This window comes from Fukomys damarensis, unplaced genomic scaffold (assembly GCF_012274545.1).
Source record: "Fukomys damarensis isolate Sample0158 unplaced genomic scaffold, DMR_v1.0_HiC HiC_scaffold_19, whole genome shotgun sequence".
NCBI lineage: Eukaryota > Metazoa > Chordata > Mammalia > Rodentia > Bathyergidae > Fukomys > Fukomys damarensis.
The window spans coordinates 4,717,618-4,740,265 of NW_022900931.1; the positions used below are offsets into that span (position 1 = coordinate 4,717,618).

Here is a 22,648-nt window from a genome sequence, read left to right on the forward strand (position 1 = left end):
CTGTTCTGGCTGCCTGGCTCTCTGTAGGTTCTCCTCCAAGGGGCTCCCCGTCTCTGCTACGTGTCCTACCCAGGGTCTATTTCCACTGCAGATGGCATTTCATTTTGATTTGTCTGCCATGTGCTGTCTGTTGGGCGATCAACTCCCCACAGCCGGACTACCCACTGCCTGCTCCCAGAGGAGTGGGGGGTGGCAGCCAGTGCTCAGAGTCTGTCAGAGCAATCCTGGGGGATCTCCTCTGGATGCATCTTCGAGGGCAGGCAGCTTGCACCTCCCTGAAGTGTCCCCTCCTCCTCTGCCTCCCCAGGGAGCCCTAACCACTCTGTGGCTGGCACGGAGCTTAGGGAGTCACCTCCAGGCAGGAAAGAGGAGAAGAGGGCATCTGGCAGGGACCTGGGTCCCCGGCTGCTGTCCTCAAGGTCCCCAGGAGACAGCACATGCCTGGGGATGAGGCCAGCAGAGAGACGGCAGTGGGCTCCCCGCTCAGGACAGAACCCAGGAAGCACAGCCCGGCAGCTGGGGCAGGGCCCCTTCACCTACTGAGGCAGCCCGGGTGCTAAACGGCAGAAGGTGCTGGGCACCTGAAGGCCAGGGCCGGAGGCCACAGCGGAGCCTCTTCCCTGGCTTTGGGGGAGGGGAGAAGCAAAGAGACAGAAGGAAAGTGTGTGTGTGTGTGAGTGTGCGTGTGCGCATGTTAGGGGAGGGGACAGTACCTCCTCCACTGAAAGGTCGACGTCACCCTCCCGACTCCCGCGTTCCTAAGGCAGCAGACCTAAACTGTTTCTATAATCACCCGAGTCACATTCTCCTCCCTGTGACAGTCTGTTAAGGGCCAACAATAGAGCTAAGTCTTTACCAAGAACTGCGCAAACTTGACTGTGGCTTAAGAAGAGCCCCGGGAGCAGAGCAGGCCTTGACGTCAGCGGTATATTTAGCTGGGCCACCGCTGGGCTGGCGGAGTCAAGCCACACAGGAGGCCACCCGGCTGCCGAGACGTCGCCCACGCCAGCCACTGTTCACCTGGACCCCGGGGCACGTCACATGGCCACACAGCCTGGAGAGGCAGGAGGATCGGGAAAAAAGGCTGTGGGGACCAGGCCACACACAGGGCCCGGAGAAGGAATTTGTGTGTGCCCTATAAGAATGAAAATAGATAGAGGTTCAGATCCCAGCTCCGTGGGTTAAAAGTTCACAGACTTAAACTGCGCTTAGTGGCACACTAGGAGGCCGAGGCAGGAGGACTGCAACTTAAAGCCAAGCCTGGGTGATTTTGCAACTCAGCAAGACCCTGTCTCAAAATTTCTTTTAAAAAGCTGTGGATGTAGATCACTGTGAGGGTCCCGGGTTCAAGTCCCACCATGGCAAAAACAAACAAAAAAGGCCACAGACTTTAGGTAAATGGCTTCCCTCTCCAAACCCACCTCCTCCTCCAAAAGCAGGCACAGCTGCCAGCCCTAGGCCACCCTGTGCAGCATTTAAAACAGGAGGTGACCCGGGGACCAGGGACAAGTACAGCCCAGCCGTCTCCTGGATCCCAGCAAAGTTGTCTTCCTTGCTGACAAGTTTGTTTTAACAGGAAGATTTGCTCAAAAGTCTGACATTCTGGCTTCTGCTGGAGAGGGGAGGTGTGGTGTCAGGGAGCAGCCCACGGGGACAGGGACTCAGTGGGTTTCCCTCAGAGGCACTGCCCCACTGTTGCCCCGAATAGAGGCTGAAGGTCAGTGACCTGGCCCCATCCCGCTCAGCTGGTCTCTGGGGCACCCAAGATTTGGTCCATGGGTCAAGGGTTGGGGGGACAGGGCAAGAAGGAACCTTGAAACTTGAGCTGGAGTTTGCAGGGGCAAGAGGAAGAAAAAAGGCATTGCACTGCTGGCATGGAGGCGCAGGCCTGTAATCCCAGCACTCGGGAGGCTGAGGCAGGAGGATCACCAGGAGTTCAAGGCCAGCCTGGGCTACATAGTGAGACCCTGTCTCAAAAAGCCACAACAGGAAAAAAGGAAAGGCAGACAGGGAACAGAACATGCAAAGGGAGGCATGAGCCAGTCCAGCTGTCCCCTGGGACAGGGAGTCCAGGCCAGCATGGTGACTGGAGTTTCAGAACCAGCTCTGCTGCAAGAAATTAGGCTGTGAAGGGGAGGCCAAGGCGATGGCCAGGGAAGGAGGGCTGGGGAAGCAGGACTTGCCCTCGTCCCCGAGTCCCACAGAGCCTTGGGAAGGAGCTCTGGGCTTTGGGAGGCTGGAGAAGGGAGGTGCTGCCTGCCAGAGACAGCAGCCCGCAAAGCCGTTGCCATGGAGACCAGCCACAACCTCAGCTCCCCAGAGAGGCACTGTTTCCCTGGGATGCTGGGGGCAGGCGGGGTAGCCGGGAGCCCAGCTTCCTGCTGGTGTGAGGAGGAGAATGGGGCGCACAGGGGCCCCACCACGCTCAGAGGAAGCGACCCCGAGAACCCAGCTCCCGGCAAAGCCCGGCCGAGGCCATCGCCAGGAGGGTAGACCCGTGTCCAGGAGCAGGACTGAGCCACAGAACCACGTACAGGGAGAGCAGCTCATGCGCAAGGCTGGAAGAAGCACCCTGGGGTGCTCTCAGACAGTGAGGAAGACACCATGCCGGGCCTGAGCAGGAGAGGGGAGCTGAGGGGCCGGAAAGGGAAGGGATCGGGGTACTTTATGACCCCCCGCACTGCAGGAGGCAGCAAGGTGGACGGGGCACCCCTGGGAGGATGTGGCACCCCAGGGCCCGAGACATGGGGAACGGCGGGCCCAGGCGGCCAGGAGCAGTGAATCTGGGAGACTTCATGCCTGCCTCAGCCAGAGCCACAGGCAAGGGCGGAACTAACTGCCTGTCACCAGCTTATAGCCTGTCTCATTCACCAGCTCCGAGTACCAGGACACCAAGGGCCTCAATGTCCCCACACTTGGCTCTGACCTGGGAGCCACACCCCAGGCACCTGGCTTGACTCCCATCCCATCCCCGGGGGATGCCACAGACTGAGAAAGGGCAGGTGACACCAAGAGCGCACCGCTTTGCAAAGGCAGGAGCAATGACAGGGCCACCCTGGGTCTCCACCCGGCACGGGCAGGCCACAGCTGCCCCTCCTGCTGCCTCCCTCAGCGACTGCTGGCGGAAGGCTCCTCTCCTCCTTTGTGTTTTGTTTTCTTAAATAACAGAGACATTTAAGAGAGCTGAATCGCTCTTTTGAAGGCTGTGAACTTCCTGGTGCAGACTCAGGTTCCTGGAGAGAGCTCCCCGAGCACTTGCTCCAAGTCAAGACCTTCCGGAATCTGAGAGCCACACCCATGGCTGGATGCCTCAGTCTCCATAATAACCTGGGGTGCCCCGAACCCCAGGGTTGGGGCTACTCTCACGGTCTCTGAGGGTTTCAAAGCTGCCCTGAGGGGCTGGGCCTTCTGTCCCCACCCTGGTCTGAGTGGATGGGTTCCAGACTTTTGCAGAAATGGGGAGAGCCATCAAGAGGCCCTTGTGGAAAGAGCCCTGAAGACAAGCAGCAGCACCACCGTCATACCCGAGCCTCGCATCCTCCTGCTCTGCCCTCGCACCAACCCCTGCCCCACCCACAGGACTGCAGGGCCTGACCACAGGGAGGCGTCCTGAGCTGGAAACCTTTGGTGGGAAATCGAGGCCCGAACCTCTCCTTCCCTCTTCACCCGGCTCCCCACACGCACCCCTCCCAGCTCAGACAGGGGCCGGGAAGCCCATGGGTCCAGGTCCCCCTAGGGTGCTGGGACCCAGATTCCCTCCACCCACAAGGTACCAGCTGGGTGACTTACCAAAGCGGCCCATCATCATCCTCCAGCCAGGAACAGAGGGCAAGGGAGGGAGAGGGAGACAGAGAGGGGGCGGTCAGGAGGCCCGAGGCCCCGGTAACAGGCAGCACCGTGGGGCAGGTGCAGGGCCAGAGACGGGCAGAGCCACAGACGGCCACACTGCGTCCCACTCCCACGACGGAAGTGAGGGTGCACGCGTGGGTGGCCTTCACGCCGGCTCAGTGGCAAACTGCCCCCCTCTTGGGCACAGAGGCCTCACGAGGCCGCCCTGAGCACGAGTGGACCCTGGGGGGGAGGATTCCCGACCGTGGACCTCGGGACAAGAGGCTACAGCTTCCCCGTGCGTGCAGACACGATGGGCTTTCAGGGACAGCGTCACTGAAGCCCCACGGGGCTGGGCCCCAAAGGGGGCAGCGTAAAGGACAATGACAGACAGTGCAGTCACGCAGTCCCCGCCCGGAAGCCGCTTCCTGAGAGACAGGGAGAGCCACTCCGTTCCAGGGCCTCCAGTGCAAGGCCTTTGGCTCCATCTTAATTAACAGACATTTACGTGAGCTAAACACCCTGCCCAGCCTGGGGATGCCCAGAGGGAGGCTGTGTGTGAGCTCCTCTGGGACCTGGAAGGAGGCCTGAAACTCCCGCCTGAAAAGCAGAAGGGCTTCCTGGAAAGGGTGGGAAGAGGAACCAGAAAGTGCTGGGCCACGACGGAGCCTTTGAGGAACTCAGGGAGACCCGATTCTGCAGGAGGGGCACCAGGAAGCCCATCTGGGCGAGAGGTACCCAAGGCGGGCAGGAGGGTGAGGACAGTGTCCGCTCCGGCGGGGCCCAGGAGGGCCGGGGACAAGAGGGACTCAGCCCAGAGATGGAGGCTGGGCAGGAGGCTGGCGGGGCCTGGGCGTCAGCCTGCCGAGGTGGCCTCTCCGGACCCTAGGGCCCCTGCTGTGCAGCAGACCAGGAGCTGGGCCCCCAGATCCTCCTGGGCTTGGGGTTTCCGGCATCCGGCTGAAGCGGCCTCCCGGGACTCTGCACACCCCGACTTCCGCCCTGGACACCTGCACGGTGCGCCCAGGACCCCGGTGCTCCCCACACCCCAGCTCTCTCCTCCAGCTCCTTCCTGGGTGAGGGCTCCCTGGGGCGCCTCACACGGAGCACACGAGAGGTCTCCTGGGCCTCCCTGACGGCACACGCGTGCCCGAGGCGTCTGCACACCCAAGTGTGAACTCGAGGGGCCGTGACAAGCGGCTGTGACTGAGGGGTGGGCGAGCTGAGACCGTCCGCTCTGTCAGCACCGCTCCCTGTGAGACAAGCTCAGGCAAGAAGGGCAAATGCCCAAGACCTGGCATGTAGAGGTACAGGATCCCAGTAATGAATGTGATGTACTGTCTGCCTAGAATGTACCAATAAGTTAAATTAAAAAAAACACAGAAGGGAAACGCAGCAGGGACTGAGGGCTGGGGGTGGGATAAAATTTAACTGAACAAACAAACAAAGAAAGAAGCACAACCGTGGTGGGTTGTAAAGAGCCTGAACCGGGTGCCAGAGGGCCCCTAAAAACCGTATGCCGAACATACTATCTGGTTTGCAGTTTTCAACGGTTTGGAGCCTTTCAGACTTTGAAAAGTCCGCCCCTGGCTCTCTGCAAGAGATGGGAGAGGGCCTGGCGATGTCAGCCAGAGGGAAGCTGGGTGTCGACCTGCGGCCCCTGCCTCAAAGGAGCTGAAGTCGGCAGCAGGTCTCGGGGACCACCCTGAACCACCGGGAAGCGCGTGCCGAGACCCAGGGATCTGCCGAGCAGTGGGGCCACTTACTCCGTGGTCGTGGTCAGCTCCTCTGAGACGTGGCTGGAGTGGAGCAGGCCTTCCCGCTTCTGAAAAATCCCAAAATATACAAATAAACACCCAAGAACTGGGTGGGCAGAGGGATGAGGAAGGACAGAGGGACAGGGTGGCGGGAGCCGAGTGCAGACAGCTGTGCCCCGTGCCCCTGACCTGCTCCCCATCCTCCGTCCTCCACACGGCTCCAGGCACCGGGTCACCCGGCTCAGGCTGCCAATAAGCCCAGCAGCTGAGAGAGGTGAGGATCGGGGTCACCCAGGGAAACAACACCTGTGCCTGCCCTGAGCGGGGTCCCCGAAGCTCACATCCACCGAAACCTCGGCATACGATCTTCCTTGGGAAGAAGTCTTTGCAGACGCCAGTGAGGAAGAGGCCACACTGGATTATGCTGGCCCCATTTCCAACATGACAGACAGAATAGGAGAGGAGAGAGACCCAGAGGCAGAGAGGAGAGGCCGCAGTCCAGGAAACTGAGGAGGACAAGGGAGGGTGAGTGTCCCTGCAGACTCCTGGATGTCAAGCTTCCAGCCCTAAACGGCGAGACTCAATCCGCTGTTTGAAGCCCGCAGCTGTGGCACTAGCTGTGCGGCCCAGGGAGGTTAACGGAGCACATGACGCACTTCTCGAGGGCCTGGCAGGTGCACAGGGTGCACAGAGGTGGGGAGCAGGGTGACATGGGTTGAAGCCCACCAGCCACCATCTCAGGCCCCTAACCGAACCTCCCGTGGATGCCACCCACAGTTGGAGCTGTCCCTCCCTTTCCTGAGCAGCCTCAGGGAGCCAAGGGCTGGCTCTCACTGAGGAGGAACAGCTGTCTGTTCTGTCAGCTTGCTGACAGCCTTGCCGTGCCTGATTCTTGGGAAGAGGAGGGTCTAGGACACCGGCTCACTGATTCCCTCGCCAAACCTGGTGTCAGCTCCCACCAGACGCCGGGCCAGGGCCAAGGCACTGGAGACACGAAGCTGAAGGGTTAACGGTTTGTAGTGTGATCCAGTTCCAAAGGGAAGTCATCACAGCGCGGTGAAATCAAGTGTCTGGCCAGAGGCCACACTGCTAGGTGGCGGATGAGGCCCTGGGTCTCGTCCCTTCCACCCGGGGAATGCCACCTGCCTGCTATCTTAGATCGGGGACACAGTCAGCAGGGCAGCTCCGCAGACTCCTCTCCCTCCTCTCCTCCCCACTGCGCACAGCCCAAAGAATCCTGTGACCTGGGTCAGCACAGACTGTGCCAGCAAGTGCTTGCTTGGGTCAAACTTTCCGAAAACCGGATTATCTTGGACCAAAGTGCAAGCCTGAAAGGAAATACCCAGGACCCTGAGCCCACAAAGTGCTTCCAGGGCCCGAGGCTGACGTAGGTCCCGGGCAGCCTCCTGCCAGCGAGCATGCATCCAAGATGAGGGACCGCAGGAATGGTCCCCAGGGGCCCCCGTCACTACCGCAAACATCCTCTGCAGGAAGGAAACAGAGGGACGACAGGGGACCTTTGCCGGAGCCCAGCAAGGGCCTTTCCCTGCGTAACGGGGGTGCCGGCATGGCTTCAGAAAACACGGGCTCAGCCAGATCCTCACGGACTGCAGAGACCTCGGGACTGATAAGCTGAAAACCCAGAGAACGGCACGGAGCCGGGTATCTCAGGTAACAAAAACAACCGGGACATCCGGGTTCCGAGCACAACCTCCACTCCCTGGCAGAAGCAGCTGCTCCTCCAGGCCCCCGTGTGTTTTCCTCATTTGGTGTCCCCAGCAGCCGGGAGAGTGCTTGGCACCCAGTGGGCACTGGATAAATGCTTTGCTGCATACTCGGTATCCCTGAAAGCGAAGGGAAACTTGGGGAGGTCGATCTACCTCCACCTCCTCCAGGGACCCTAGGCCCTGGTTTCACTTCTCCAAGTGAAGCAGGAGAAATGAACCCCAAACAACAGATAATGGGGAAATGACGGCTGTAATACTCGGCAAATGCGAGAGCCTTTAATTTAGGTATCTATTTCATACCACCGGTCTCAACCTCTTCCAGTGAGTAATAAGCACATTCAAGGGGATTGAATTCCGACTCGTTGGCTTTGGAGAGAAATAAATGTTCTCTTCAAAATTCTGGAAGATTAAACCTTAACGCTCTCGCGGCTTCGTGCCGTCTCTCTCCAAATCAGTGCCATTGTTCCTGCTCCAAATCCTTTATCTCCAGGCCAGGGTGAGACGCACATTTTCTTAAGAGGGAAAATGGAAAGTAGCCTCTTGGGAGGAAAAAGAAAAAGCTGGAAAATTCCAGGAGGAGAAAGTCCGGCCGCCTCTGGGCGGGGCACTCACCCGGACAACCACCATCTGCACAGACACGAGCTCAGGAAGGCGGATCGGGGCCCGGAAGTGCATGGCCAGGGAGACGAGCAGGTGGAGGATGGCCACCAGGTTCTTGCTGTGGATGGCTGGCCAGGAGGGAAGGACGGGAGGTCTCTATCAGAACCTGCGCCCGCATTCGAGAGGCCGAGGCGCAGCGAGACCGAGGGGCCCAGGATGCAAAGCACGGGAAAGGCAGAGTTGACAACAGATCCCCAGAGAACCCATCTCTACTCTGTGTATTTTTTTTTTTTCCCTTTCTTGTTGGCTGATGGCGACTTGTGCTACCAGTTGGGGCCCGGTGTTCAAGCACTTTTGAAAAGCAGTGACGGGGGTGTGGGGAGGACAGGTCACAGCCATGTACCAGTCATGCGCGCCATTATCTCTGGCACCGGACAGTTTCTCTCTCTGTACAATCAAAGCCACCCCCACGGGGGCCGGGCCAAGGGCACAGGCTGCTCTGGGGATGGCTGACACTGACTCCTGCCCTGCCGAGCTGGTTCCTGGCTGCCCTATCCACTTTCCTTTCGCCCTCCCTGGGTACCCAACTAACGCCTGCTAGAGTCACCCTCTGTGCAGGGCTTTGCAGTTTATAAGGCATCTCATGAGGCAAGGCAGGTCCACCCAAGGTCGCCTGCTAAGAAACCAGGGCCAGGACCTGTCACACCCAACTGGCCTGAGGGGGAAGAAAGAGGAGGACAGGAACAAGGACAAGGCCCAGCTCACATCTGTGCTGGGGACACTCCGCTGTCACATTATCCTAAATCCAGCCCACTTTGACCCTTTCCCAAGGCCAGCGTGAGCTCCTGCTTTGGGGTCATCAGTAAAACAGCTCACTTAGCGTCAGCGCTGTGGGTGTTTGGAGTCGAACCCTCCGCCTCTGCAGCCACCCTGATCGGCCCCATCAGAATCGATTCCTCCACTTGGAGCAGGGAGGACACAGAGCGGCTGTGAGCCACTGCCTCTTAGGTGTGAGCTTGTCACCCAGTGCCGGGGGACCGGATCCTCCTCTGCGAGAGCAGCAGAGCGAGCCGGTGACCAGAGGACGAGCTCTCCCGGCTCTGCCCCCAGCGGCACTCACAGTCCACGCTCCATCGCAGCGCCCAGCCGCGCGGCCGTAGCAGGTCATGCACGGCTTCCAGCACGGTCTGCAGCTTCTGCCTCTGCCCTATCTCGGACTGGGTCACCTCGGCCACGTCCAGCTTCCGGTCCGCCAGTTTTTCTGCAAGGACAGAGCGAGAGGCTGAGAGTCAGAGGAAGCAGCAGGTCCCAGGGCTGCCTGGCCGTCTGCTGGGGCGGGGGTCCCCGGAACCGACAGATGACCAAATCTAGGAAGCTCGGACTTCGAGGCCGTTCTGAGTCTGGTGAGACTCGTTCCAGGAGGGAGAGGTGGAAGCATGAAGGCAAAGCAGCACGTCTCTGGGGAACATTCTGGGCACATCCAACGGGGAAAGGCATTCCAGGTGCAGGTGAGGGACCAGGAGGGGGCCCAAGAGCCCGGAGAAGGAGCTGGGAAATGAGGCGGTCGTCCTGTGGGTTCCCGAAGAGAGAAGCACTTGATAAAGATAATAAAAAGACTCCTGAAAGCCACCTCCTCTGCCTCCTTACACACCGGGACTCCCGTTCCCATTTCTCTAACATTCTGACACCACGAGAAGACGTTTGATTAGAAATTTGCAGAACTCGGGACTGTGTGATTTCCAAGAGCGAACAGGAAGCAATCTGGAGGAGCCCGGGCAAGAACTGTCACATTCGTTCAAGATCCAATTACCGAGACAGAGGCCTGGGCACAGCCCTGCACGCCTTCAATTTCCCTCGGGGGCCCGTGGGGCTGCAGGGGACAGCAGGGGACCCCGGAGCTCCATAAGCTGCACCTGCAGGACAGGAGGAGCCCTGGGCGCCCCTCCCCACTTCGAATCCCAAGACAAGGGTGCTTCCCCACAGATCTCTCCTCAGCCACACAACAAAAGCCACGGCACGGAGCCTCGCGACACAGTTCCCTGGGAGGGTGATTGCCACGTCCTCCGCACAGGGCCTGTCCACCGCCAGGTGTCCACACGGAGCAGCTGTCAGCCACACCACCCCAAAAGGAGATCACGGAAGCCTTCAAGGGCAGGCTGGTCACTGTGGGCTTTCTGGGCTGCCCACGACACAAAGTTCCATCTAAAGCCTTCTCTGGAGGCCCTGGGGACACCACATTCTCTCCCTGCCTGGCAGGCAGAAGCATAAGCAGCAGTCCTAGCGTCCCCTGCAGGGTGAGGGGATCGCACAGCAACACCTGTGAGGCTCGGGACACCATGCGTTCATCTGCCCACGGAACAGTGACTGCACACCTGCTAATGGGCAGGCACTGTCCTAGGCACTGGGCAGGCGCGGACAGGGACAGGGTGTGGGGTGATGGCCACAGTGGGGTCCGGAACAGACTAAATAAAGTCAGGGTAGGCAGAGGGGAGCATGGGGGAAAATCACAGCTTGCGGGGAGTGGAAACAACTCCTACCTACGTGTGTGACTCCCAGACCTGTATCGAGTAGTTCCTGGCTGGATAAATCTACGGCAACCTACACAGCTACTCCGAAAACAGAGGAAGCGGGGCTCATGGGAGTCCAGCAACCAAGGACAGGGCAGACAGGAGCCTTGGGGAGAGAGAGAAGGAGGGTCACAGCCCAGCCACCAGGAGAGACAGGCAGCCCAGCCTCCTCCATTGGTCTCCTGCTACCAGCCTACCCTACCCACCGAAGATGTCCACACTCCCTGGGGTGGAAGGGAAGGAGCTGCACGAGTCAGCACGGACTGTGTAACAAAGCAGACAGGAAGCTTGGACCGCAGTGATTTGTTCTCAAGACCTGGCGACTAGAAGTCTGAGATCCAGATGCAGACAGATAGGGCCGGGATTTAGCTCAGTGGTTCTGCCGCCTGCCTCTCAAGTGCAAGGTCCCAAGTTCGATCCCTGGTACCAAAACAAACAAATAACAACAACAACAAAAAAAACAGGATCTCATTTAACTGAGGTACCTCTCTAAAAACCCTTCTCCAAAAGTGCGCACATTCTGCCGTATGTGTAGGTGGGAAAGAAGCCAACAGGGGAATCTGGGGAGGACACACCCAGCCCACGGCGTCTTGGGTAACGCCCCTCGTGGCAGGGACTAAGGGCCGTGGCAGCTGCATCAGGGCGTATCTGTGGGCCAGACCCCATCTTCCCGAGACAGAGGGTGACGCTCGAGTCGCCAGGTAACTGGGGGCTGTGGCCGCGTGGGCTCTGCACTCTCAGGGGAGGCTGACTTTACTCAGGGGATCCGTGTGCCTGTGTGCTGGCAGCAGGGCAGCGGGCGTCCTGGAAGCCCTTGGCACCCAGCACGGGTGCCCCCTCTGCCCCAAACAGTCCACCTGAGAGGTCACTGCAGCGACAGAGAGATGCACTCGGAACTGCCCTGTGGCAGGAGTCCGGAGTCCGGCAGCTGCTCCTGGAATCTGTTCTTAACAAGAGGGACCTACTGGGGTCTTCTGGAAGAGCATGGCAAACCCAGAGCCCCACACCCGCCCTCCTTGCCACGCCCCACGGCAGCACCACCCCAGGCCCTGCCTCGTCGGACACCCATTCCTCCAGTGGCTCCGCCCCTTCCCCACCAGTCCTGCTCTACCACGGATACACAAAAGTCAGTTTTGCCCTCGATGTTCAGGCAAAATCCTTTATTCAATTCTGGCCTCTGCCTTTGCAAAACGAATGAGCTTCCGAACACCTACATCAAGGTCATTCCTGGAATTATTACATCTTACATCTTGTACAGGACCAGGCAAGACATTCTGATGCTCTGTTAATATCTGAGTGTTCTCATCCACTGTCTTTTTTTCCAGTCCAAGTGGTACATCAGACCACTCGACATACAAAAGACGTTGAAATCGCCGTCTCAAGTGCTTATTCGAGACATTCAAGCGCGATGGAGCTGCATCCACTCCACTGTCAAAGGCTGCCTGGGCCCCCAGTGAGCCTCACGATGCCCTTTCCAGATAACCACAGACATGCAGAGGACCCACACACCCACGGCAGCTTCAGAGCGAGGGGTGCACTGGCTGGGGCCGACTGAGGGAACCGAGCAGACAGGTTGTGAGAAGCCAGCAAGCACCTCTGCTCTAGAAGATGGTCCAGGGGAGGTACTGGCATCCTTTCCGGCCACAGCTGAACTCAGAGCCCATCCTGGGGCCTGAGAGCCAGTTGCACAGTCCCCTGGCCACAGATGCATGGGAAAGAATCAGAAATTAAAAACTTAAGTACACGGCACTCACGTTCGAGTGTGAAAATATTAGAAAGTATCGGTTTGGGGCAGGGAGCGCTGCACCAGCTGCGAGGATGGGTTTGATAAAAAACCCAAGAGAGGAGGAGGAGCCAAGCCTTCTCCAGAATTGGTTCTCAAGGATGCAGGAAACTAAGAACCGGGTTGGCTTTACCATGAGCTGCCCGCTGCGGGCTGTGCCAGGCAAGCACAGTGCGCTCCCCTGGCCTTCGAGGAGACGGGCGTCTGTCATCTCAGAGGTCCGCTCCGAAGACCTGGAGGGCAACGTTCACCTAGCAGAGCTGAGAACGACCGTGCCGGTGCTCCAGGGCAGACTTCAAAACGCCAGCTGCTAACGTGCATCTCGACTAACAGTTCAGGTTCACTCCTGAGCTGGCCCCACGGTGTAGCCACCCGGATGTCGCTCTCTGGTCACCGGCTGTTCAGGCCGCACTCCCACCTGGTTCGGACCACTTCCCCTGGCACTGGGCTGTCGTGGGGCATCCCGATCCTGGGTCCAGCTCCAACTTCTACCCCTCCTCCTCATCCACCCGGCACCCAGAAGTCCAAGAGACCTTTTAAAATGCCAGCTCTGATCATGTCACGGCCCTGCTCAAAACCTCCCAGGATGCCTCTTACTTGGGAGAAAACCTTTGCTTCCTGAAGCTGGCTGTGAACTGGCCATCTGCCTTCCCAGCCTCCAGCCCTGCTCCTCTACCCAGCAGGCCTCTCCTCACCGCACAGCTCTGGCCGAGCCTGTCCCACGCTCTGCCCCGGTGTCTGCTCGGGCGCGAGGTCCCCGGAGGGCTGCCCTGGCCACCCACCCCACCCTGCCTCTCTCCACCCCTAATCCGGTGCCATTTCCTTCTGCTGCGATGTATGCTGGGGGTTGGGACCCCTCACGCATCCCACTGTGACTCAGTGGCACAGAGGAAGCCATGAATATGTGCTCAGCAGACGAAGGAATGGATAGATGGATGGACGACCACAACACACACAATCTCTCCCTCTCAATGGCCTGGCCATCCCTCTGTCCTTGAGGCAGCGGCGTGACCCAGTTCCATGTCCCCATCCTCAGCGCAGATCCAAGATGAGATGGTCTGCAAGAGTCGTGCAGATCCTGGAGCAGAGAGCACAGCCCCAACACAGCCTGGGCGTGGCAGACTCTGCCCCACATCCCCAGGGCTCCTGTCCTACCTCAGAGCACCCCCTCCAGGCCACCATGCCCTGTAGCTGTCTCTTCTACACGGAGTTCCCTGCAGGACTAGAAGCCCCCTCACCGTCTCCAGCCCCCAGAGGGGGCATCTGCGGTGGTGTGCTGGGGAGCCCGGGGCTCTGTGGGTCCACTGAATGGTGGGAGTGGAACGGGAGGGAGCCCCAGACCGAGAATCTGCCACCTCGGGGGGCTCCTGCTGACCCACACATGCCGGGGGAGACTTGAGGGACGGTTTGGGACCCCACAACCACATCAGAGCTTCATGAGGACCAAAAGGCTGCAGAGCAAACTGCTGGGCCTGTGGGGCCTCCAGATGGTGGCGGGGTACCGCAGACCAGACAAATGCTCTCTCTTCCCTTCTCTTGTCACCTCCTTCAGGAGAAGCCCCCGATCCGCCCAGGTCACAGAACTGCAGGACTCTTTCGCTGGTTCCACGGAAAAGAAGCGCTGTGCATCAGCCAGAGGGAACCGGACAGCTACAGCCCTATTTATTGGTCTTTTCCCGGTTTAGCCACCACTTGCTTAGTGTGGACAGAGCAATGCCAGCCCCATGCTGAGTGTTCCACATTCACTCACTGTTCAGCAGGGAGCTGGGCTTGGGCTCCAGGTGATAAACATTCAACGGAGCTTCTGCGACCACAGCCTCCCCGCTCCCTCATTTTCCTCTTTCCTTAATTACGCACCTCATCCTTCCCACTCAGGGCGTCACACCCTACTTCCCAACACCAGTGACCACCTAGGTGTCAAATCGGACCCTCAGCGCTTCTGTGCAACACGGAAATCAGTGCTGCTGCGGGGTGGAGGGCTCTTTTTTTAAAATGAAAATACAACAATATTTTGCTCAATGATGTAAACATCCCAAGAAAGACAATGGAATGGCTCAGGGCTGTGTGGAACTGGTAAAAGTAGAGGCTAATTGTACTGTACCGTACAGTACTGTGATTTTTGCTGATTGTACTACACGGTAAAGTCTTGTAGTTTTATGTTCTGCTATGCATCACAGTACTGCGTGTAAGAGTTACGCAAATAAAAGCAAAGTCATCAAGTTGGAGTTTCCCTTGACCATTTCTGAATGTCATAATGTACACACTGTATACGATTCCTCATGTACTGACCAAGTCATTTAATGATCTAGTCACAGGATCGGAAACTCGGCTCTTAAATGTGGAATGTCTGTAGTTCAATTAAATTAAGGGGAAAGTGCAAGACCTTACCCAACATGCCACCTTCTGTGTAAGAAAGATCAGTACAAAGCTGGGTGTAGTGGCGCACACCTGTAACCCCAGTACTCAGGAGGCTGAGGCAGGAGGATCGCCGTGAGTTCGAGACCAGCCTGGGCTACACAGTGAGATCCAGGTCAGTCTCAACTACATAGTGAGACCCTGTCTCAAAAAAAAAATCAACCAACCAACTGATCACACGACCACTCAAAAAGAACTGAATGAACTCGGGAAACTTCTAAACACAGAACTCTCCTCGGTGGATAAACTGGTGGACAAAAACAGTAGCAAAGAAGCCCTGTGCTTTCCTCAGCACCCTCAAGCACCTCTCAGCCTTTCTCCTCAGGGTCAAGCTCTGCACAGGTAGCGGCAGCAGGGAGAGCAGCTCGGAAACTGCCTTTGTGGTTAGCAGGTGGGGAGGGCTGCACAGACGTCTTCATTTTCTCGATGCAGATGAGGACCCAGAAAGAGGAGGCCTGTGGGGGTTCAGCCAGAGTTAGAGGTGCAGAGTGGGCTCATGATGTACAAACATGCATGTTTCCCAGCTCTCGACAGAAAGACCAGGACAGGACAACACGGGAGAAGCCGCACGCACCTGCAGCACCCTGACAGTGACAGCTGAACGCTCCTCCCCTCTTTACACAGGAGGAACCCATCAGTCCGTAAGCGCGTCCCAAAGGAAAGGCAAGGGAGAAGGGAGCAGGAGAGGGAAGGCCCTGTTTACAGAGGGAGATGGCAGCCAGTGGGCGGGAAAGCAGCTCCAGAGAGCTCAGCCATCTGCGGCCTCCAGGTACTAAGTGATCTAAGGGACGGGCATCTGTGGGGATCAAAGTCAGGGCCACGGGCCGTGCGTGCCGTGACAGCCGCCTGGTCCCAGAGTCCCACCCTCCAGAGACGGCTGATGCATTAAAAGGGCACAAAGGACCTTTCCGATGGAGAGCTGCGCTGGCCGGCACGTTACCGAGGGACCGAGGCTGTTGGGTCCCCGGGGACAGCCTGGCCCCACCCATGCTGGGCCTAGATGTGGTTGTGAGAAAACGCCATGCACAGCCAGGCATCTTGATCTTCTGTGGGCCTTCAAAACCATCGCAAAAGACAGAAAGAATGGGAGGGAGGAAGAGGAAGTGGGGGGTTGTTAAATCAGACAGGAAAGGAACAGACCGAAACAGCAGGCACGTGGGGCACGACTGGGACGGGCCATCCCGGAGTCGTCTTCAGAGCCAGCTGCGACAATAAGGGGCACATCTGAGCCCAGGCCTGTTCCCAGAGCACCCTACAAACGGGGGGGGCAGGCACCTCCACTTGGCTGTGAGCTCCAAGACAGCAGGGACCATGTCTGTCCAGCGTCCCTAGCACCCAGTCATTAGACACAGGGCGAAGAGATCATCTGGTGCAGTGGCACACACCTGTAATCCCAGCTACATGGGGGAGGCTGAGGCAGGAGGATTACAAATTTGAGTCCAAAGGGCAAGGCAGCTCAGAGGAACTCCCTTCCTGTCTCCTTGCTCCCCTCAGCACAAGGGTCCAAAGGGGAAGATGCTCAGACTGGCCTGGGACCTGAGTGTGACTGTAGTACTCTCAGAGCACGCACTGGACAACCCATGAGAGGGCAGGTGACCGTGCAGCCACAGCAGGGAGAGGAGGTGCAGCTGAGGGAACCCGGCAACTCACCCAGGAGCTTCTGCAGCACTTGACCGTCGTACAGGTCCTCCTCCAGCTGCTTCACGATGATCCGCTCCCCCACCAGGACATCGTTGATCCAGTCCAGGAGAACCTGGGGGGAGGCGGAAGTCACGGCCTTGCTCTGCCAGAACGGCACAGCCAATGGCAGGGACAGGGACACGGCTGCCCAACATGGTCCGGGCCCTGGGACAGCGGGGCTCCGAGGCAGCCTGCACACCCACCCCAGTGCAGGGACTCCCGGGACTCCCCGGGGTCCCCTGGCAGAGCACACAGGCTGCCCACTGGGAACGCAGGCAGAGGGGGATTTCTGGGAACTATATTCCCATCTTCCCACTGACTCAGAAATACTAACCCAGACACACGCTCTCTGAAAGAACAGAAGTAAAAACAGAGCCAGGGAACACCGGAGGAAAGCGCGGGGTGGAGCCCCGTGCTCTGCATTGGTCATCTTCTCCAAAAGCTCAGGACAGAGTGGCTCTCCCTAGCAGTGGCCCAAGGAGCACTGTCTTGGGAGTCCTCTGCCTTCTGCTCTCCCTCCACACATGCGGGTCCTGGCTCCTCTCTGGGCCCCTCCCCTCCTGGCCACACTCCCTCCTGTCCAGTTCATGGTCCTGTGACCTCCAGCGCCGTCCCTAACACAGGAACCTGACCCGCGGAACCATGGGTGAGCGCATGGCGGGTCTGCAGCTGCGGGACTGGGGCAGAGTATATCTTGGTGGCAGAGTGCGTGCTTAGCATGCATGGGGCCCCGGGTTCGAGTCCAGCACTGCACGAAACATATCAATAATAATAATAATAATCACTGAACTGGCGATCTCTTACCCAGAACAGCAAGCCAATACAGGGCCGGACCCTCACTAATTCCCAGCACCCGCCTCCTACACAAATAATGTCACCACAGTGTAAAAGACGAAGCATGGTGCAGATTTTGAGGGCTGCACCTGAGACCCAGACCCACCACAGTTTTCCCTGTGTCACCTGGAGCCACCCGCTTAACCTCTCTGGACCGGAAACCTCACTTTAAAAGAAACAAACCCTAAGCCTGTGGGACCCAGCGATTCCAGTTTCAGTTTATTCAAAGGCACTAATCCCAGTGTGGCCCCAGGCATCTGCTACAGCCTCAATGATTCCAAATTTTGGTACAGAAAAAATGAGATACACTGAGGAGAAGACTAACAGGATACAGTGCAGATGATCCACCTGCCGCCCAAGCATGTGCCTGCATCTGCGGTTCTCAGCCCCAGATCCCACTTTGGGAGTCAGAAGAGATCATGGTAAGCATCATCCGTACAAGTCAATCAGCGTCCAGACAGCTTCATTGTTGAAATGGACAAGGAGGTCCAAAAATTCAGACAGGAATCCAAGGGCCCGGGAGAGCAGAAACAACCTCTGCAAAGAAGAGAAAGCTTTGGGGCTTCTCTTCCTGATTTTGACCTCACTACAAAGCTCCCATCACCCAAACTGTGTTCAAATGACATCAAGACAGACAGGCTGGCATATAAAACCCAGCGTCCGGAAATAAACCTCACGCTACAGCCAGTTGGTGCCGACAGGGGGGCAAGACAACACCACAGGGGACAAACGGCTCGTCAGCAAGTGGCTCTGGGACGAGTGGACACCAGCACAGAAAGGACAGAGCGGGACCCACTCCCACTAAGGGTGCTGAGCACTGCCGGCTAAGTCCTCCCTTCCATGTGGAATCGGCACACTTCTCTCCCACTCTGATAGCGTCTTTGGAAGCTGTGCCCACTAATCCTGATTTGTCACCCTGACTGGGCCAAGGGACACCTGGGAGATTAGTGAGGCAGGCTCCGGGGTGGGTCTGGGTGGAGCACGGTGGCTCCTGGTGCTGTCTGTGTGTCTAACGGGTTCCTCTCTGGTGCTGCCTCCTGCTCCGCGTCCTGGCCCAGGCCCTTCTGCCCTGCTGATTCTGCCAGGGAGCAGCCGACCATGAATTGAATCTCCCAAAACCGTGAACTAAATCAAACCTGTCTTCCTCTAAGTTATGGGTGTCTGGTATTGTGGCTCAACAACAAGAAAGCTGATACTGAAGCCAAAGTTTTTAATTCTCACTAAGTTCATTTTAACTATTTTTTTTTTTTTATTCTGAGGCAAGCATACTGCCACTGAGCTGGATCCCCAGCCCCTATTTTTGTTTTTTATTCTGCCGCTTGCGTGTTCAGCACCCTATCTAAGAATCATTACCCAAATCCAAGGTCACAAAGAGTCATCTGCATGCGACCGTGAGAGCTTCAAAGTTTAGTTGTTAGGTTGAGCAGTACAAACCATAGAGAGCGCTTCCTTGAAGTGAAAAGCTGAGCGTTCTCCACTTAGGGTCAGAAAAAGAATCACACACTGAGGTCATCGGGAAAGAATGCACTGGCTCCCAGGGACACTGAAGGAAGAAGGGATCCCTGTTGGCTTTGCTGTTGTGCTGTCATGGTCACGTGTCCGTTAGAAAGAGCTGGTTCCTCTACACAGGAAGCCAAACTGAGAGCTTTCAAGGGCATACAAGGACACTGACCATCATGCATCCCTGCCACCTTTACAGCCGCTGTCCTCCTAGCTCCCTGGGCTCCAGCCACACTGCCCTTCTCGCTGATCCTCAAAACCCTCCAGGGGTCTGGGGATTTAGCTCGATGGCACCCCACTTGCCTCACAAACACAAGGTCCCGAGTATGATCCTCAGTACCAAAAAAACAAACACACACACACACACCAGGCACACATGGGACCTCAGGACCCTTGCACCTGCTACTGGTGCCACTTTCTTCTCTCAGGTATGATGCAGAGGCCTCCACTCAAATGCTTTGTCCTACCCACCCCACTTAAAACGGGAAAGGGCCTCCACTTCCTGTTCAGTTGTCTTCCAAATACTTATGGCTACCTGGGCACATGTTCACCCGTCCCGTCATGTCTTTTTCTCAGGTGGACTGTCAGTGCTATGAGTGGGGCCTTTGTTTCTCTTAAAGCCACATCCCCTGTGGCTAAGGCAGGAACAGAACCCCAGAGGGGCTCAGACAAACCCCAGAACCGCCGAGGGGCAGCGAGGAAGGTCCTTGGCCTGCAGACCCTGGTGCCGGAGGCCGCCATGCCCAGAGCACCGTGCTCTCAGACCATGCAGGAGAGAGGGTGGTTCTGCTCTGGAGAGGCTGAAGCTAAAGGACAGAAAGATCACGGCTGGATCTCTGGCCTCGTCCCAGCCCAGACTCAAAGACCGCAAGGAGAGTGACACAGGCGAGACTCTGTGAGACGGGCCGCACGGCCAGCTCCGAGACGTGAAGTCACCGTAGCCCAGGTCCCCCGCTGCCCCAGGAGGGAATAGTGGGTTCCCGCGTATGGCAAATCAGCCCGTCCTCTGCTCCCCAGACATCTGTCCTCATCTGCTGCTTCACGAGACTTTTTAAAGATAGCCCCGGTCATTATTTTTAGGCACATGCTTACTTGCGGACCCCAAGTCCTGCAGACAAATGTCTAGGGCATATATTAATTATGTCCCTGCCCAGCAGCCCTCTCATGCGCTTTATGAGCCTGCTTTAACCAGAATAGAAAATCACTCTTCCTTCAGTTCCTCCTGAATTATAATCAGGATCTGCAGGCTGTCTCCCCCAGAGCTATGACAGTTAAGTTTTAATCACTTCCAAACAGAGTCCTGTCCACGGAGCCTTTGGAGGACACAGGGCTGCTCCCAGCAGGCTGGGCAGGGCCACTGGGGACCGGGGCCCGGGGGCGGGTGTCTCCACTTGGCCCCCACAGCACTGGCTGCAGCCCGACCAGGGTTTCCACGCAGCTGATTTTTCTTCCCAGCGCAAAGGGATGAAAATAGCTCTTTTAATTAATTTTATTGGAGCATTCAAGGTGTACAATATAATGACACTCATCGTTGGATATCTGCACCTTTACATAACCCATCTTGGTTGGAAAAAAAAAAATTTCTTTTGGAAGAGCAGGAAGAGCCTTGGCCAATAAACCAGGAAATGGGATGAGAACTTGCTCTCCAGAACAAACGTGTACCCTAGCAGATGCCTTCTTCAGCTGCTTCGGGCACGCAGGAAGTGTCCCGGGGCTACCCCCCACCCACTTCAAAGCACACTGTCCCACCTCTCAGATTCACCCGCCTCCTCCGGCTCAATGACTGTGACTTTGACCCAGAGTCAGAACTAGCCTGAGTTCAGAGGCCAGCCTCAAACAGGGTCCCCAAGAGACCCACCGTTCTGCTCACAGACCACACCCCAGGGGACCGAGAACTAGGGAGATCAAATCAGAGTTCAGGAAACTGCTCTCCTGAGGGTTACTGGTTCACTGTAAAGGAAAATGAGGGCTGGGGATGTAGCTCAGTGCCTGCCTGACAAGCGCAAGGTCCTGAGTTCGATTTCCGGTACCAGGAAAGAAAAAAAATGTAATTAATAAAATAAAGGAAATTGAGTCTAGAAGAGTCAGATGGAAAGAGAGGCCAAGGGCAGGGTGGGTGGGGGCACAGGGCTGCCACATGCTCCCTGGGTACCCGATGTCACCTCACTAGCAGTAAGCCGTGTGTCCCCAAAGGGCTCCTTGTGAATAACTATTCAGGCAATCCTGAGGGTTTTAGGACCTCCGTGCCAGATTTGAAAGCAAAGACCAAATACTGATTTTTTACTATACCACAGCACGAAAGCTGTTCTCTAGCTGAGCACAGGAATCCTTCGAGAATCATTACAAAGACCAAAACAAAAAGACCTAATGCGTCATCTATAAACCGCCCTCTGAACCCTTTGTTTGCAAAGAGCCCATCTGGAAGATGCCAGAGAAAATGACAGCAAGAAGGAACTCAGCAGAGAAGACACCAGGCCCATCTTTCGGGCTCTGGGCCCGCAGAATGCGGGTGCCCGTGTCCAAGCTGGGGGCCAGGCCTGCCCTGCTCATGCTTGGCTGAAGTCCAGGACGTGACCCAGAGCCCCTCATCCCTGATGCCGCTTCTACACGAGAGGCTGTCAGTGGCCACGCCGTTCTCAGGCCCAGCTCAGCCAGAGCCGAGGGCTTCCGGCAGGAGGCAGAGGGCATCCTGAAGTAGGGGGACAGCGCAGAGGAAAAGAGTGGAGAAAGCAAGGAGACCGATCATGCATCACCCTTGAACGGGAGAAGCTCCCGGGGTCCTGACACTGGGGGTGGCGCAGGGACGGGTGGCCACAGCTGCTGAGAGCCATCCATCCCGGCCCAAGCTCTTGGCACTGAAAATACCTGCTTCTGCCCAGAACCTGCCCGGGACTTCGGCGCTGGCCTCTGCTGGCACCAAATCGGGAATGGTCCCCGCCCAAGGGCTGGTGGCCACGCAGCTGCACCCCTAACCCGCCAAGGTGGGTAGCACCCACATGAGAAGCACCCAATCTGTCAAGGCCTCAATAGTACAAAGGGCAGAGTCCAGACTGGGCTTAAACTTGTGATCCTCCTGCCTCAGCCTCCCAGGGTGCTGGGATTACAGGTGTGCACCACCACCCATGAACACTGAGGTGGCAAAAAAGAGTCACTTTTCTTAAGGGCCGTCTTCTGAATAACAAAGTGGGGACTCGGGAGGAAGAATCCGTAATAAAATAACCTAGATGGTTTAAATTGTTAAGAATCAGCATCCCGAGGCTGGGGATACAGTTCAGCGGTAGGGAGCTAACGCTACCATGCCCCGGGTCAGAGCAGTAAAGACACAGACACTGAAGAGAAAGCGGCACAGCCGAGCCTGGGGAAGAGCTGCTCCTCTGCTCCCAGGAAGACGCAGCGCTGCACCCGGCCCCCGTCATCTACAGGTCTTCGGGGGACCAAGCAGCCAGTGGGTGTCGATGCTTCTGGTGTGGCAGACACTGACCCCAAGCCAAGGGGTGCAAAAGCCCCACGGCAAGGCGCTGGCTGCCTGAAGCCCGCCTTGACCCCGCCAGGCCTTCTCCAAGGGAGCAGTGCTCAGCTCTGAGCCAGTCCTGTGGCATGTGCCCTCACTCAGGCTGCGCGTGGCCACTCTGCTACCTCAGCTCCCTCCGCCCTGGACAGCCCTGGCCCCAGGGCAAAGGCCTCGCCTAACAGGGCCACTGCTTGCAAGTCAGACCTCCTCACCTTGACCAGCTCCTTGAATTTGGGGTCCTCCCTGGACGTGGGGTCGATCATCGTGCGCTCCTCGTTCTCCTCTGCCAGGTTAAGGGTCACAGTTAGCGTGTGGGGACGTCGGGGATGCCCGAGACGGGACACGGTGGGAAGCAGACCTGGCCACCGCTGGGTGAGGGTGGACACGGCCAACACGCACCGCACAAGGGCAGGGCCTCTGCTTTTTTTTTTTTTTTTTTTTTTTTT

The 22,648-nt window shown here is 57.5% G+C and overlaps 1 protein-coding gene across 2 annotated transcripts in view; it reads right to left on the reverse strand.

The window, feature by feature from the left end:
- The window catches only part of Parvb (parvin beta), a 77,210-nt gene that overhangs the window by 12,934 nt on the left and 41,628 nt on the right, over window positions 1–22,648 (reverse strand). For both annotated transcript variants that reach the window (XM_010634497.3, XM_019208981.1), the window contains exons 3-8: window positions 22,415–22,485; window positions 16,328–16,430; window positions 9,033–9,173; window positions 7,925–8,040; window positions 5,595–5,653; window positions 3,790–3,809 (exon numbers count right to left, since the gene is read on the reverse strand). In XM_010634497.3, coding sequence (XP_010632799.2) covers window positions 3,790–3,809; window positions 5,595–5,653; window positions 7,925–8,040; window positions 9,033–9,173; window positions 16,328–16,430; window positions 22,415–22,485 — 510 coding nt within the window. The remainder of the gene's footprint in view (window positions 1–3,789; window positions 3,810–5,594; window positions 5,654–7,924; window positions 8,041–9,032; window positions 9,174–16,327; window positions 16,431–22,414; window positions 22,486–22,648) is intronic.